General features: G+C 32.6%; 1 protein-coding gene across 2 annotated transcripts in view; it reads left to right on the forward strand.

The window, feature by feature from the left end:
* Positions 1-13,746, forward strand: part of LOC145247899 (medium-chain specific acyl-CoA dehydrogenase, mitochondrial-like) — a 79,142-nt gene that overhangs the window by 19,487 nt on the left and 45,909 nt on the right. Inside the window, exons 1-2 of one of the 2 annotated variants that reach the window (XM_080109523.1) lie at positions 7,511-7,529; positions 12,062-12,143. In XM_080109523.1, coding sequence (XP_079965649.1) covers positions 7,527-7,529; positions 12,062-12,143 — 85 coding nt within the window. In that variant the 5' untranslated portion in view covers positions 7,511-7,526. Of the gene's footprint in view, positions 1-7,510; positions 7,530-12,061; positions 12,144-13,746 lie in introns of those variants that run through there. The other variant, XM_080109522.1, reaches the window with a different exon arrangement.

Consider the following 13,746-nt stretch of genomic DNA (forward strand, 5'->3'; position numbering starts at 1 on the left):
GGCGGCGAGGGCATGAGAAAACAGGAGCACCTGTGGTCTCGATGTGGTGTGCGTGGCTTCACTTACCACAAAATTTCACTTTGTCAACTCAGGGTAGGAGTGTAAGGCAGTCTGATACGGGTTATCGGAAGTGGCAATAAAGAATACTGGGCTGATAGAGGAGGTGTTTGTTTTCACACCAGAGACGGAAAGTTCTGTATTTGCATCTATCAGCCGACGTCTGCGTATATCCACTATCAAGTTGAAGTGGTGCAGGAATCTGCGCCTAGTATGGGGTAGGGTAAATCCGCTATAGTAAAAACCCATGTAAAATCTCTCCGTAATTACAAGTCCAAAGAATGAGAAATTTGACCGTACATGGGGATGGGAGAGTGATTTACGCTTGCAGTGTGTCTGGGGAGCTGAGTATGGTAGGCTCTCCACAGGATATTTACAACAACTGTGCCTATTTTATCACAGACTACCTATCCCAAGCACGTTGCTTGGTTGATACCAGAGTTGCTTGCAGTATCTGGCCACTGAAGTTTTTTGGTGAAAAGTTTCAGTAGCCAGTTGTGACATCATTGTGAAGGCTCGCAGCAACTATTTTATATATATATATAAAGTGACAACAGACCAAAACAAAATTAATTATCCGAAATACAGACAGGATATTGTTGAAGGACTATGTGGGGAAAAAGGGGAAATATTTAGCATGAGACAAAAATAGGAGAGAAAATACTTAAGAGACGAAAAAGAAAAGATTTTACAATAAAATAAAATAGAAAAATATACTTTAAAAAGGAAAGGAAGTGGTAAAAGAGTTAATACATGTGTGCGTGTATATATATTTTTTGTGTGTGTATGTAAAACCTGAAGTTGAATGAATCTTTTTAAAGAGTACTTAGGTTTTTGGCCGAGGACGAAGAGAAATGATGTATACATATTTTTTTTTTTTTTTTTGAAAAGTTATTTTTTCTATTTCGGTTGTGTGACGACTAGAACTTGACTGTCTCTTGCTTGAATGGTGTGTATGTGTACACACGTGCGTGCTTGTATCCTTTTTAGCATATAAGAGAAAAAACTTTAAGTCACTTTTTAATGAATGCTTTCGAAGTTTGTCGTTTACGGACTGCTATCTGGTGTGTCAGCGTGCGTTTTCTTCCAAGTGGATATATCAACCACGTATGTCAAAAGATGTGGCACTGACCCCTTTAAATATATTTATGTATATACTTATTCTTGGGTTAAGAAAATGGCAAAGGTTTAGTGCAGAACAAGGAAATAGCGTCTTTTTATTTTTTTTTTTTTTATAGAAAATGCCCTGTCCGAATCGCGTTATGCTTTTCTTGATAAGTGTTTCCTGGTGTTGCTTTTCAGGTCCAATTTTTTTTTGCTCACTGGCTTTTCTTTGCTGTATCCGGTTTTACAAAAAATGAAGAAGGCTCACCATTCAGAAATGCTTGTGTATCACGTGGGGGGGGGTCACCATTTTGGGGTTTGTGCTTTTAGGGCACAACCTAATAAAATAAATAATTCGACACAAGCTTCTGAAATGACAAACACAACAACTTCAATAAATGTAACAAAGAAAAGGTTTATTCAGACGAGTGTTCACAGTGATATATTACTGGTCAAAAACTGGACTTTGGCCACCTGGTGCTATCACTGTAATTATTCCCAGTGGGAATCATCGATACCGGATGAAATAGCACAGAGGTGGAGAGAGAGCGAAGAAAAGGGTCCATTCTGCTTGGCGTCTCTCGGTAAGAAAGAGTTTTTTCCTTCAAACCGGAAGCTGTCCGATTTCCTTAGGGGAGAGAAAAGATCAATGCGATGGTCAGTATATGGCCAAATAACACAGGGGAGAGACATTGACTTGCGAAAGAAAAAAGTTCCATTTGTTTCTGCTACAACATTTTTATATATTTATAACTATTTAACAGAAAATGAAACAATTCTTAGAAAATGTATTATTGTCTTAACAGAACAAAATAAAATCTGAAGTAATGAACTGGAACCGTGTAACAAAATATAAATTTATACAAAATAAAACAACTATGAAAGTTAAACATTTTCTTAAAAAGTGTATTGTTGTCTTATGCTTTTAATAATTTGTGGAAATGCGTGTCCTTTCTCACGCCGTCTCCACAACTCTTCCATTAGATGGGAATGGAACAAATGTTCATATTTTTTTATATTATATAATTAATATAACTTAACTGCAAGACTGCCAAATTTATATAAGAAAATGATCTTCACTTTAAAATTTTAAATATTCAATTCATTTAAAAAAAATTTTTTTTATATGTAATCGCCCCCTAAAAAGTAAAATCTGTTTTTTATTTTTTATATCAACTTTGATGAGTCTGACAGAAAAAAAACAACTTTTTACACAAAATTGAACCAGAAATTTATATATAAAAAGTGTGTTCTATTCAGAGATTGTGATTTTTATTAAACAAAATTGAATAATACTTATTTTAATTTTTAACTTTTTAACAAAACTAATGTTAAATTAATGGAAATGATATTTAAATATAGGCTGACATTTAAGCCAATAATACTATCAATCAGTTTAGTACTTGTCTCATTTATTGACACCGATTTTGTTTTTGTCCTACATGCATGACCACCGATATACTAGAGCTTAAAAAAAAAAAAAATGAAAACCTCTGACCTGAATTAAAAACTGATAAGCTTTTAAACAAATATTACAATCATTTAAAATGTGTCATGCCAAAATACTACTACTACACTACTACTACTACTACTAACTCGTGAGCCACTCTTCAAAACATTTTTTCTCCTTGATCTTTTATTTCCCCCACCCAAACAAAACCATGACTAGATCTAATATTTGTGGTCCCAGGCCAAACATTCTCAAACCTGCTCTTAAAATATCATGTTATATATATATATATATATATATATATATATATATATATATATATAAACGGCTGCCAATTATTGTACAGGCCTTTGTAAAAGAATTGAGCTCTCTAGACAACCTATAATGCAAATGTAAGCATATAGAAAGAACTTTCACTGCTGACCATATAGGCTGTTCGAATTTTAGTGTGAACACTTGTGCATGGACAAAAACTCAAGAGTTGTGATACCTACCCGGCATTACCCTGAATGAAGTCATCTTATTTTTTTGTTTGCATATTTTTTAAAATTTACAGAGAAATAGAAAGAAAATGTTAGTTGTAAGAAAACATATTATTCAATAAAAAATATGAGTTATTCTTTTGCTAAATTTGTTCAGTCATAATTAAAACAAACTGTTTACATGTCAGATGTCTGGGTAAGATTACGTAATTCTTTAAATAAAATGTAGCAAAATATATTATTATAGTGCCAATAAGAAGGGATAACAAATTAAAATTTGTTAGTCAGAATACTATTTCCTGAAAAAAAAGATTCATTTTGATAATAAAATGTTCCTTTTACCCTTGAATGAGTTCCTTCAATAGAAGGAAATCATGTTCTAGTTGGGGAAACGATAATAAAATTAATTACACAATGAATAGCAAAAACTGGTTTGTTTTAGAATAGACATCAAACTGAAAAAGTTGTAAAGAAACAACTATATCAACAAGTGTTATCAAAGGCAAGATAAGTTACTTTTCTACCTAGTTGAACAAGGTTTTTGTGTTTTTAATTGATTTTTATGAAATGTTGGTAGTGCTGAATGCTTAAATTAAAAATGGTGCTATGATGCTCTCTCCTCTGGAGTCCCCAGAACCTGTCAAAAAGTTGAAAATAAATAACAGAAATCCACCCAATATGACATTTATTGTGCAATTTTTCTGTTTTTATTTATTACCAACTTTTTTAGCAATTCTCTAGACTCCGAAGAAGAGAGCAACATGGTGCCATCTTTGTTTTAGTTGATTTGCAACTTTATTTTTCAGAAAATCAACACAGCACTGGTGATGATAGCTGATTTGATAAAAACAGATATGAACAATAAGATTCCTATTTTGAAATATAAATTGAGCATTTAATTTGAAAAATCTTTAATTTTCATAGCATTTTACTAGAAACTAACTGTGAAATTTCACTATTTTAGTAATAAATTAAGTTAAAATTGATATATTTATGAAATACATTGAAAGAAAAATATATATATGAATTATAATTTTACTTATGAATCACAACTAGAAAAATTTCTGCATTGATTAAACCGAAACTAAAATTGGCTAATTAGCAACTAAGTATTTTAAAATATACAATTCAAAAAGATATGGTAAGAATTATTACACAAAAAACTTGATAATTTGGTGGTACAATGACTTTGCAATAATGTGTCTCTCTTGATTCCTGCCCATATACATACAACCTGTGATGCTTCTGTTAATTTTGCAGCCCTTTCAACCCCTTGTGAATGGGCAGGTAATTTAAGAAGTTCTAGTTTAATTCTTTTCATTGACGATTTCTTAAGTTCTTCATTTGTAAATGCAGGTTTACAAATTTGACAAGTGTGTGACTGCAAAATTGGTAACAATTTTTTTTTTTTTTTTTTTGTGGTTTACTATTTCTGAAAAAAAAAAAAACCAAAAAAAAACAACAACAAAAATAAACAATTATTTAAAAACTTACTATTTTTTACATTTTTGTGATGTAATTTGAATAAAACTATTATTTGGGTAAATTGAGATTTAATGTACAGAATCTTATTAGTGGTCTCTTCCCTCAAATTCAATTTATCTGAGTTTATCATCGATATTATATTTTCTGAAAGTAGTGCAAAAGCACTATATTTTAAACTGTTAAAAAATAGTATTTTGGATTTCAGTTGACTGTTGTTTTGTCCTCCGAATCAAAGATTTTCAGTTATTGGTTAAAAAAAATTTATCAATTTTGATCTTAAACCAACTTATTGCATACACTTGAATGATAAATTTGACCAGAGTGTTTAATTTATTATAGTGTTTGAGGATAGACACCTCTGCTCCATAAACACATTAACCATGCTAACCATCTTGCTTTATTCTAGAGCAAAATTTTCCAAGCTGCATATCTTGGGTTAACTTCTCCTTGTGAAATGCTAACAGCATACTCAAAAAGTAACCTCTGGTCCCTACTTAAGTGATTTGTTTCTTCTGTCATCAGATAATGATGATCTAGAGGGCCACTGCATTTTTAAAATTCTACTTGAGGAAAATCTTGATAATTATTGATACAAAGTTTCCTTAAAGAACTAATAAATATTGTTGGGCTTATTTTTCTGTCAATTAATTTAAAAATTGTTTGAAATGGCAGTTCATAATGGCCAATAGTATGTAATTTTGTTTCAAAAGCTGTATTAAGTCTTGCTTCACAGCCAGTGTTTGTACTGATATTGTCCACCAAAATTGTTTTAACAATATCTCACACTGTTATATTCTGTTAAAACTGCAGCAACATCTTCAGCTAAGAGAACACAAGTTGCCTCCACTATAAGTATTTGCTCTCTGATCCTGTTTCTCTGGTGAAAGTTAAATGACGCAGTGTTCCTTTGTTTTTCACTGTCCTTTTCCCCACCATTTTCATCTACAACTTTGTATTGTAAAATGTCCTTATCAACTCTACAAACTAAATCCTCATTTTGATGGGCATGCTTCATATGGCTGGATAGTTTTATTCTATACTTTTCTCACACAATTTTTTATTTATCTAAAATTATGGACTTTAAATTTAACTTATGATAAAAAAGGCCCATACGTTTTAAGTGCAACAGAAAAGTTTTAGCTAGGCAAGCATTGGAAGATATATCACCTCTAATGAGTACCGTAGAATATCTTTGGATTTTTAAAAGGCTGTAAGTTTTTTCGGCCATCTTTCTGGGACCTAGTTATCAGTTGTTCCTTCACTAGAAGGAACAACTGTATTGAAATACTTTGGGGAAGCTTGTTCCTGTCTTTCACTCTACCTCTCCAGTCTCTCCACTTTAGCAGATTTTCTTTTGTATTTTTTATAGCACCTTTGATAGGTCCCAGTTGATAACTACCTTTTGGCTCTGTTTTTTGGTGTTCTGACAAAGGAGGGATTGGACTTAGTAATTCATTCCTGTTCGTTCTGATTTTATACAATTGTTTACTGTAGTCAGATTTTCATCTTCACTGTCCTCTTGATGATCAGAGGGGATAAACGTTGGTAGAGGAAAGTTCAATTCAAGCAGGCCGAAGAGTTATTGCCCTTTGATAATTTAAGAAATTAAACTCTATTCACAGTACGTTCCCTTTATTAATCCCAATAATGATTTTAACTCTTCAATAATGGTTGAGAATGTGGAGATCGAGTTTGAGACACTAAATTCAACATTGCTTCATAATTTAAATGTAGCGGTTAAGACTAAGTTCACATTGTCATCCTCAATAATAATGATGCTGATGATGTTTTAGACAACTTTTAAGAATGGACTTCAAAATTAACTTATCTCTGAATGATGAACATGATATGGTTGAAAATGATGACTGGAATGAACAAAATTTTACTTATGATGATGGTTTATGATTAGTGTTTGTTGACATTGAATTTGAGTTTGTAGTTTGCAAGGAAGCGATCCTGTTGTAATGTGTTCCACACATTGTAAGTTTTTTTTAAATAAACTCTGTAGAATTTTCATTTGATGTTAGCTTCACAGACGAAGAAATGGATAATCATTTAGAGTTGTTTGAAAGATGAGTTCTTGCTATGAATGTGTTACATGAAGGAACATGAAGGTTAGAACTTTTTTTTCTGTGAGGAAGTGATGAGGATGAATTTGGAAGATGAATGAAGAGCTGTTGAGAAGTCCATTTCTAAACAGCATCCAGCAGATGCCAATACGGAAAACATTCATCTTAATGTAGTGATTTTTTTTTTTTTTTTTTTTTTTTACACTAATTTTAAAAACTTTTAGTAAATTTTTACTTTCTTTCCACCCCAAAACTCACCTTTGACGATTTTTATAGGTTTTCGGGTTTGCTGAAAACTAATATCACATTTAAATCTGGGATAGGCAAGTATTTTTTATTTTTTTTGTTACAAAGTGATACATTGTCACCATATTTTCTTTCCTTTGCAAACTTCAGGTAAAGGTATACAATCTGTGTAAACAAAACCATGAAAAACAAATCAAATGACATCAGCAATTTTTTTCCAACTGAACAAGTACTTTACTTTTATTATCAAACTATCATAAAAAAAATTTTTTTTTCACTTAATTATTTAGATCAATTTATCATCAACACAAAATATTTCATTCAAAAAAGTTACCTTTTCAATTTTTTATTTCATCAATTTTTATTTATTTCCAAATATTCAAATGTAAATACCACAAATTCTTGTGAAATGTGTCACTGTAAGTACTTTTTGACAATTGTAGAATTTATGCAGAAAGAAGACAATAGCTGGGTTTTTCTATGATGTCATGGTCTCTTACCCAGAATTATTGATTGTCCAAATGTGAAAAACTGTTCCTATTTAGTGATGCACAAGCTACTGTGTAGAAACAAAGAAGAAAGTACTGCTCCTTCATTGTCGATGTAAAGGGAATAATACTAGAACAAACAATCATGGTATGTTGGAAATTCTGTTTGATAACCATTTTCTGAGCCACCTGTGGTGGTCACAAGATTGTGATAGACAATTTGGATATTTCCAGCAGTTCCACTGTTAACTGGTGATCTTTTGCTCCCAAATCTGTGAAAATTGGTTGCAAAACCAAGACCCAATGGTCTTAGTTTTGCAACCAATTTTCACAGATTTGGGAGCAAAATGAAGTGATCGATGTCAAATTTGATGAAATTTTGATTGTTTGGTGAATATATAACTGAAGAAGAATTCACATCTAAATTTGTCTTTTTTGTGGCATAGAAAAAATTTTGAAACATAGTTTCATGCTTGCTCTGACAGGTCAAGACAACTGGAGACATGAGGAGACGTTACTTTCTTTAATAAAGGTGTTCTATCAGTGATCTATAGTGATTCTTGGAAGGCACACCGCCATCTCCACCACCACTTTATACATTACATTGGTGAACCAAGTGCAAAAGAGATCCAGGCAATTGCACTTAAGGGAACAATGAGGATACTAAAGAGCTCTCAGTTGGTTTCAATAAAAAGCAGGGTAATGTTTGCTGCCCCATACCCAGTGTTATAATCTTCAAAGGAAGAAAATGAAAAAAGAAAATTTTGTGGACTGGGAAGACCCCAGTATACATACATGAAACAAAGCACTTGTGGCCAAATATTAAACAGTGGGTGAAGGGGCCCAGCATTCTGTCACGTTTATACACCAGTACTTGGCCAGGTATCTCTTCATCAAAAGCAGGATTGACAAGCCAAAACTGCAGCATAAGTTGATCTCTCAAACGGCTAAATTATATAGGCATAGATCAGAGAAGCAAGAGCCATAAAGCAACCTCGTTTCATTTTTAAATTTGTTAATGTTATTAAATTGTAATTTTTATGTTCTTTTCTTTTCTTGTTAAACAAACATTACTTTTCTTATAATTTTTTTGTGTTTTTAAAAAATCTAATCTTATGTTCTCTCTTTATTTTATTTTGTTTTATTTTTATTTTTTCATTGAAACAAAATTGCAGTAACCACTGAAATTCATTAAGTAATACATTGGAGAAAAAAACAATGTCTTAATATCAGGAAAACTACTTGTTAGCCAAGATTTAAATGTGATATTTGTTTTCAGCATACCGAAAATCTATAAAAGTTGTCATTTTAAAAAGGTGAGTGTTGAAGTGGAAAGAAAGTAAAAATTTACCAAACTTACTTTTATCTACTCACTTCTGTATTTTCATTATTTAATAGAATCAGTAACACATGTGATTAGTTACAAAATTTAAAATGGTCACTAATATAAATATATATAAAATAAGATTATAATGTGTATATATTTATCCTGACATTATTTTTAGTCATCTTAGCCTTCTCCTTGCCACTGAACTCAAGAACAGGACAGTTGATGACAAGTGGTGCAAAACTGTTCTGTTTGGGGAATATATTTTACCTATTCTACGATGGGTATACTAGTATGTGTGTGAGACAGAGGACAACTCTCAACCTATATACTCAACAAATTTTTTATCTACAGACTTGAAATTTGGTATATAAGGCATGTGGAAAATATAGACTTGTGGAAAATTTTTTAATTGGTTTTCATTTAAAAAAAAAAAAAAAAAAAAAGGGGGCCTACTAAGGGGTCAAAATGAAAAAAATTGTTACTTGGGAGTCATTCGATTTTTATCTGTTTGTCAACTGTTTCACAATCGTTCACATGACAGCTTCCTTATGTTAAGAATAAGGGCATTTGAAAACACTTTAAAGATCATGTCAAGCCGGCCTAATGGTTATTGTACTTCACTCGCTGGCTTTAGATTTTGGTTTCGATCTCCGCTTGAGTACTTTTTTTTTTTTTTTTACTTACTAGAAGTGAATTGTTTAGAAAAAACAATCGTATGCACGTGTCTCAGTTTCTTTATTTTTGCTTTTTTTTACTTAATTTTTTTTTTTTTTTTTTTTTTTTTTCAAAGGAATTTAATGTTACGTTTAATACTGGGCAAATCTGTGAGTATGTATGTGTGCATATATATATATATATATATATATATATAATTAGAACCCTGAGATACGGCATTAAAAATTAGTAACAAAATACAGTACCATATATAAATATAATGCACATAACATTATAAATAACACTGTAAGGTGGGACAAAGACTGTAACCAAGGGTGGGAAAAAACATTTTATTCCACATCGTAATCTGAAAAAAACGTATCCTAGGGCCACCATATCCTGGAGTTCTACTGTATATAATGATAAAATGGTTAATTTTATCAAAACATAGATCGATCTATGTAGGATCCCTTTTTTTTTTTTCTTTTTTTTTTTAAATTTTTTTTTTATATAATGTTACTTCCCTCTCTCTCTCTCTCTCTCTCTCTCTCTCTCTCTCTCTCTTACATATTAATATAATTAAAATACTTGGCCTAGAACAGATAAAATAAACCACTTTTATGTGCATTTATGGAGATTAAAATCAAAATGCATGTTATGTTTAAAATCCTTATTATAATTTTGATACAAATCCATTACATGATTTTCATTCTAAAATATATTTAAAATTTAAGACTTAAGCTTAAGGTATTTTAAGAAGAAATTGAAATCCAGGAAATCTTGCTTAAACGGTGTCCAAAATGAATATGAATCAAATTCATTGAAAACTGGAAATATTTGAATTTACAAAAATGAGGAATTTTTTAAAATTATTTTTTTAAAAATTCAAACAAGGCACAATGCTACTTTGAAGTAGGGGGCTACTATCAGGGACATAAGTTGCAGGGATATTAAAGGAGATGAGCAGCAAGATATTTGTTCACATGTAAACTTCTGCATGTCAGTGTAGTTGGGAAAGCAGAATCCCGGAAGGGAGTTCCAAAGTCTAGCAGTTCTGGGGAATAAACTATTAGAGTAGAAGGCTTTCTTACATCTAGGGATCTCTACTGTGTAGGGATGGGATTTAGCTGCTTGTTGGGTTTGTCGGGAGTATTTATGTTGAGGAGGTACAAATGCTTGTAGTTCGTCAGAGCATTCACCATTGAAATACTTGTAGAATAGGCAAAGGGATACAATATTTTGTTGCTGGGAGAGAGGCTGAAGCTTAGATAACATTTCAGGACCTATCAGGTTGGCAACTCTCTTTTGAATCCTGTCCAGGAGTGAGAGACGAGAAGCAGATGCACCAGCCCAAATGTGACAACAGTGCTCCATACATGGGCGAATGGTGACCTTATAGAGGTACAGGATACTTTCAGGCGTAAGTAGCTTTCTAGCATGGTAGAGAGAGCCCACCTTCGCAGCAGCTTTGGCTCTCAATGTATCTGTTCCAGCTCATGTTCCCTGTGAAATTTAGGCTTAGGAGTTTAAAAGCAGTACTTTAAGGTAATGTATTTTTGGCCATTGCTATTGGTGGTAGAAGAAGGTTTCTTGTAATTATTGACGGAAACCAGTTTAATCTTGGCAGCATTGAATGTGACCATCCATTTTTGTGTCCATTCCACTACAGATTGAAGGTCTTCCTCTAGTGTTTCTGCCATTTCCTTAGATATGTGCTCATTTGTTTTCCCTTCGTGCCTGTTATAGAGTGTGGTGTCAGCAAATATACCCATCTCAGAGACTATTTTATCAAGGAGGTCATTTATGAATCTTAGGAATAATAAAGGTTCAAGGATAGACCTCTGAGGTACACCCACATTTATATCATATTGTTTAGATGTACGACCGTCGAAGACAACCTGAATTTTTATCTTACTTAAGAAGGATTTAATTACATTATGTATTCTCTCAGTGATACCATATGATCTGATTTTCCTGAGAAAACCATCTTGCCATATTCTGTCAAAAGCCTTAGATATATCTAGGGCTACCACTCTACCCTCTCCTGTTTTATCCAGTGAATGGTGTCTACATTCAGAGATTACAGTTAGGATATCTGCTGTGGAATGGGCTTGTCTAAATCCATATTGTTGGTCAGTCAGAAGGTGTAAGGTGATGAACTAGAGCTTGATTAATTATGGACTCAAATATTTTGGCAAAAAGTGGGAGGAGGCTAATCGGGTGGTAATTTAATGAGTCAGTTCTTTTGCCAGAATTCTTGAAAACCGGTACCACAGTAGCAGTTTTGAAGCAGTCATGAAAGCGAGGTTCGTTAAGGCATTTGTTGTAAAATTTGGAGAAAACTGGAGCAACCTCGGCAGAGCATTTTTTTAATAGCACAGCCGGGATGAGATTGAATCCACATGCTTTCGAGATGTCTAGGTTTTTAACTATTTCTCTCCTTAGGCAGCAATCTGAGAGTCCAGTGGCAAGGAGAATTTTAGGATGACTAGAAACAATGTCAGGATAAATATATGCACATACTTTGTGTGTGTGTGTGCGCACATATATACACGCCCTGTTTATTATAATGTACTAATGTTTTATCCTGAATTTTTATCAAGTAAAATAACTGGCAAGAATCGTTTTGATTAGATCTTTCCAACATTTCATAAACTAATTGTTGGCAACGTTTGCTCTTTTTTTTCTTCTTCTAGATTATTCGACGAAAATGCCATTTCTTGAAACAGTATGTACGTCATAGTTCAGCAGCTGCGGCAAGCCCAGGGCTTAACTTCAGTAAGTGTATTCTTCCTGTTGATCATTTTAAAAGGTTATTTTGTTTGAACAAATGGCTGTAACATTAAAAACAAATAGACTTGAATTGAATAAGAAAAGTGCCACCCAAGTTTGAAATATAATCCCGTCTTCTCTACAATATAAATCAATCTTTAACAGGAACATTTTAACATGTACGGTAAGTTAGATTGACATACGTGTATTATGGTAGAAAGGCATTCTAGAGTTGGAGTAGAGCCGATTCCCATCTGTATTGATGAAGTGAGTGAAAATGCCACAATCGTCTGCATTGATATCTTAACCTGAACTGTCGTATTTAGTGCATGTCTAGCTTGGCACAGAAATTAAATAAAACTGCGAGTGTATATGCGCAATGACATATTGTGTACCAATATGTGAGTTTAGATGGACTGGTTTTCACCAACCAAATCACGGCTATGCAATAGATTGCTTGTACATAAAAGAAAAAAGGAATCTTTCATAATAATTACATTATTTTTTGCTTATACTTTTAGCAAATAAAATCAATAGATTTTTTATTGATTGTAGCTGCACATGAGAATAAATTTTGAATGACATGCAAAGTAAAAAAAATTAGAATAAAAAATTGTTCATTTCAATCTGAAATGATTGTTTTTTGCTGAAAAGTAAAGAATGTTCTTTTGCTGAAAAGTGAAAACTTCCAAGTAGCTTTGGCCACTCAGTGGATGTCTTTAAATTGTGTCTGAGTATTGTCTGTGGAATGACATGATAAAAAGGGAGGATTCAGATAGTAAATTCAATCTCATGTTCAGCTTGAAGATTCTAACTGAAATAAGTTTCACTGTGGGTGAAATTCTGGAGTGATCCAATTCATGTAAAGAAAAATAGACCGTTTTGTGATGATTTTCATGACTGCAGGGGTGAGGTGAATTCAAAGTAGTCTCCCAGAAAATCTGTTTATTTGCTGTAGGGCTGAGAATTTACTGTTATTTGTAGGCAGGTAATTTTGAAGTTGATGATTCAAAGCCATTTGATGAAGGTTATTGTTCTCCAATAGACAAATAGCCTTCAAGTACATTCAACAAGGTTTATATCCTGATAATATATTGTTGCAAATGCTAAGAAAGAAGAAAGGGATATACGAAGGTATTGCTAACTTAGAATGTAACTTTACCAGTTTATGTCTACGCATAAAGAAAATGAAAAAGAATATTAGCAACAATGAATATTGGACATGGGGGAGTGGTTCATAGGTAGACTAAGGTTGAAGTATACATGTAATTATGTGTGGAATACATATTAGTCTGTACTGTTGCAAACATGGAGTATAAATCTGACTGTACTGTCCCCTTGTGGAGAAGTAGAAGTTAGTCTATATTATGATGCATAGATGGAAGTGTGTGTTTGTACTGTTGTCTATGACTCCATCTTACCTCCACTAACTTCCATTAAATAAGAGTTTGTACTTAACTCGGCAGTGACATGAAGAAATAATGCCACAGTGTTGGAAAGGATTCTCAGTAAGGTTTACGATACGTGGGGCATAAGGGAAGGTATAAATATGTAAATTATTACCAAAAACAGAATATTACAAACTAAAAAAATCTAAACCTTCATAAAA

Source organism: Euprymna scolopes, chromosome 26 (genome assembly GCF_053919585.1).
Source record: "Euprymna scolopes isolate OS-2025 chromosome 26, ASM5391958v1, whole genome shotgun sequence".
NCBI lineage: Eukaryota > Metazoa > Mollusca > Cephalopoda > Sepiida > Sepiolidae > Euprymna > Euprymna scolopes.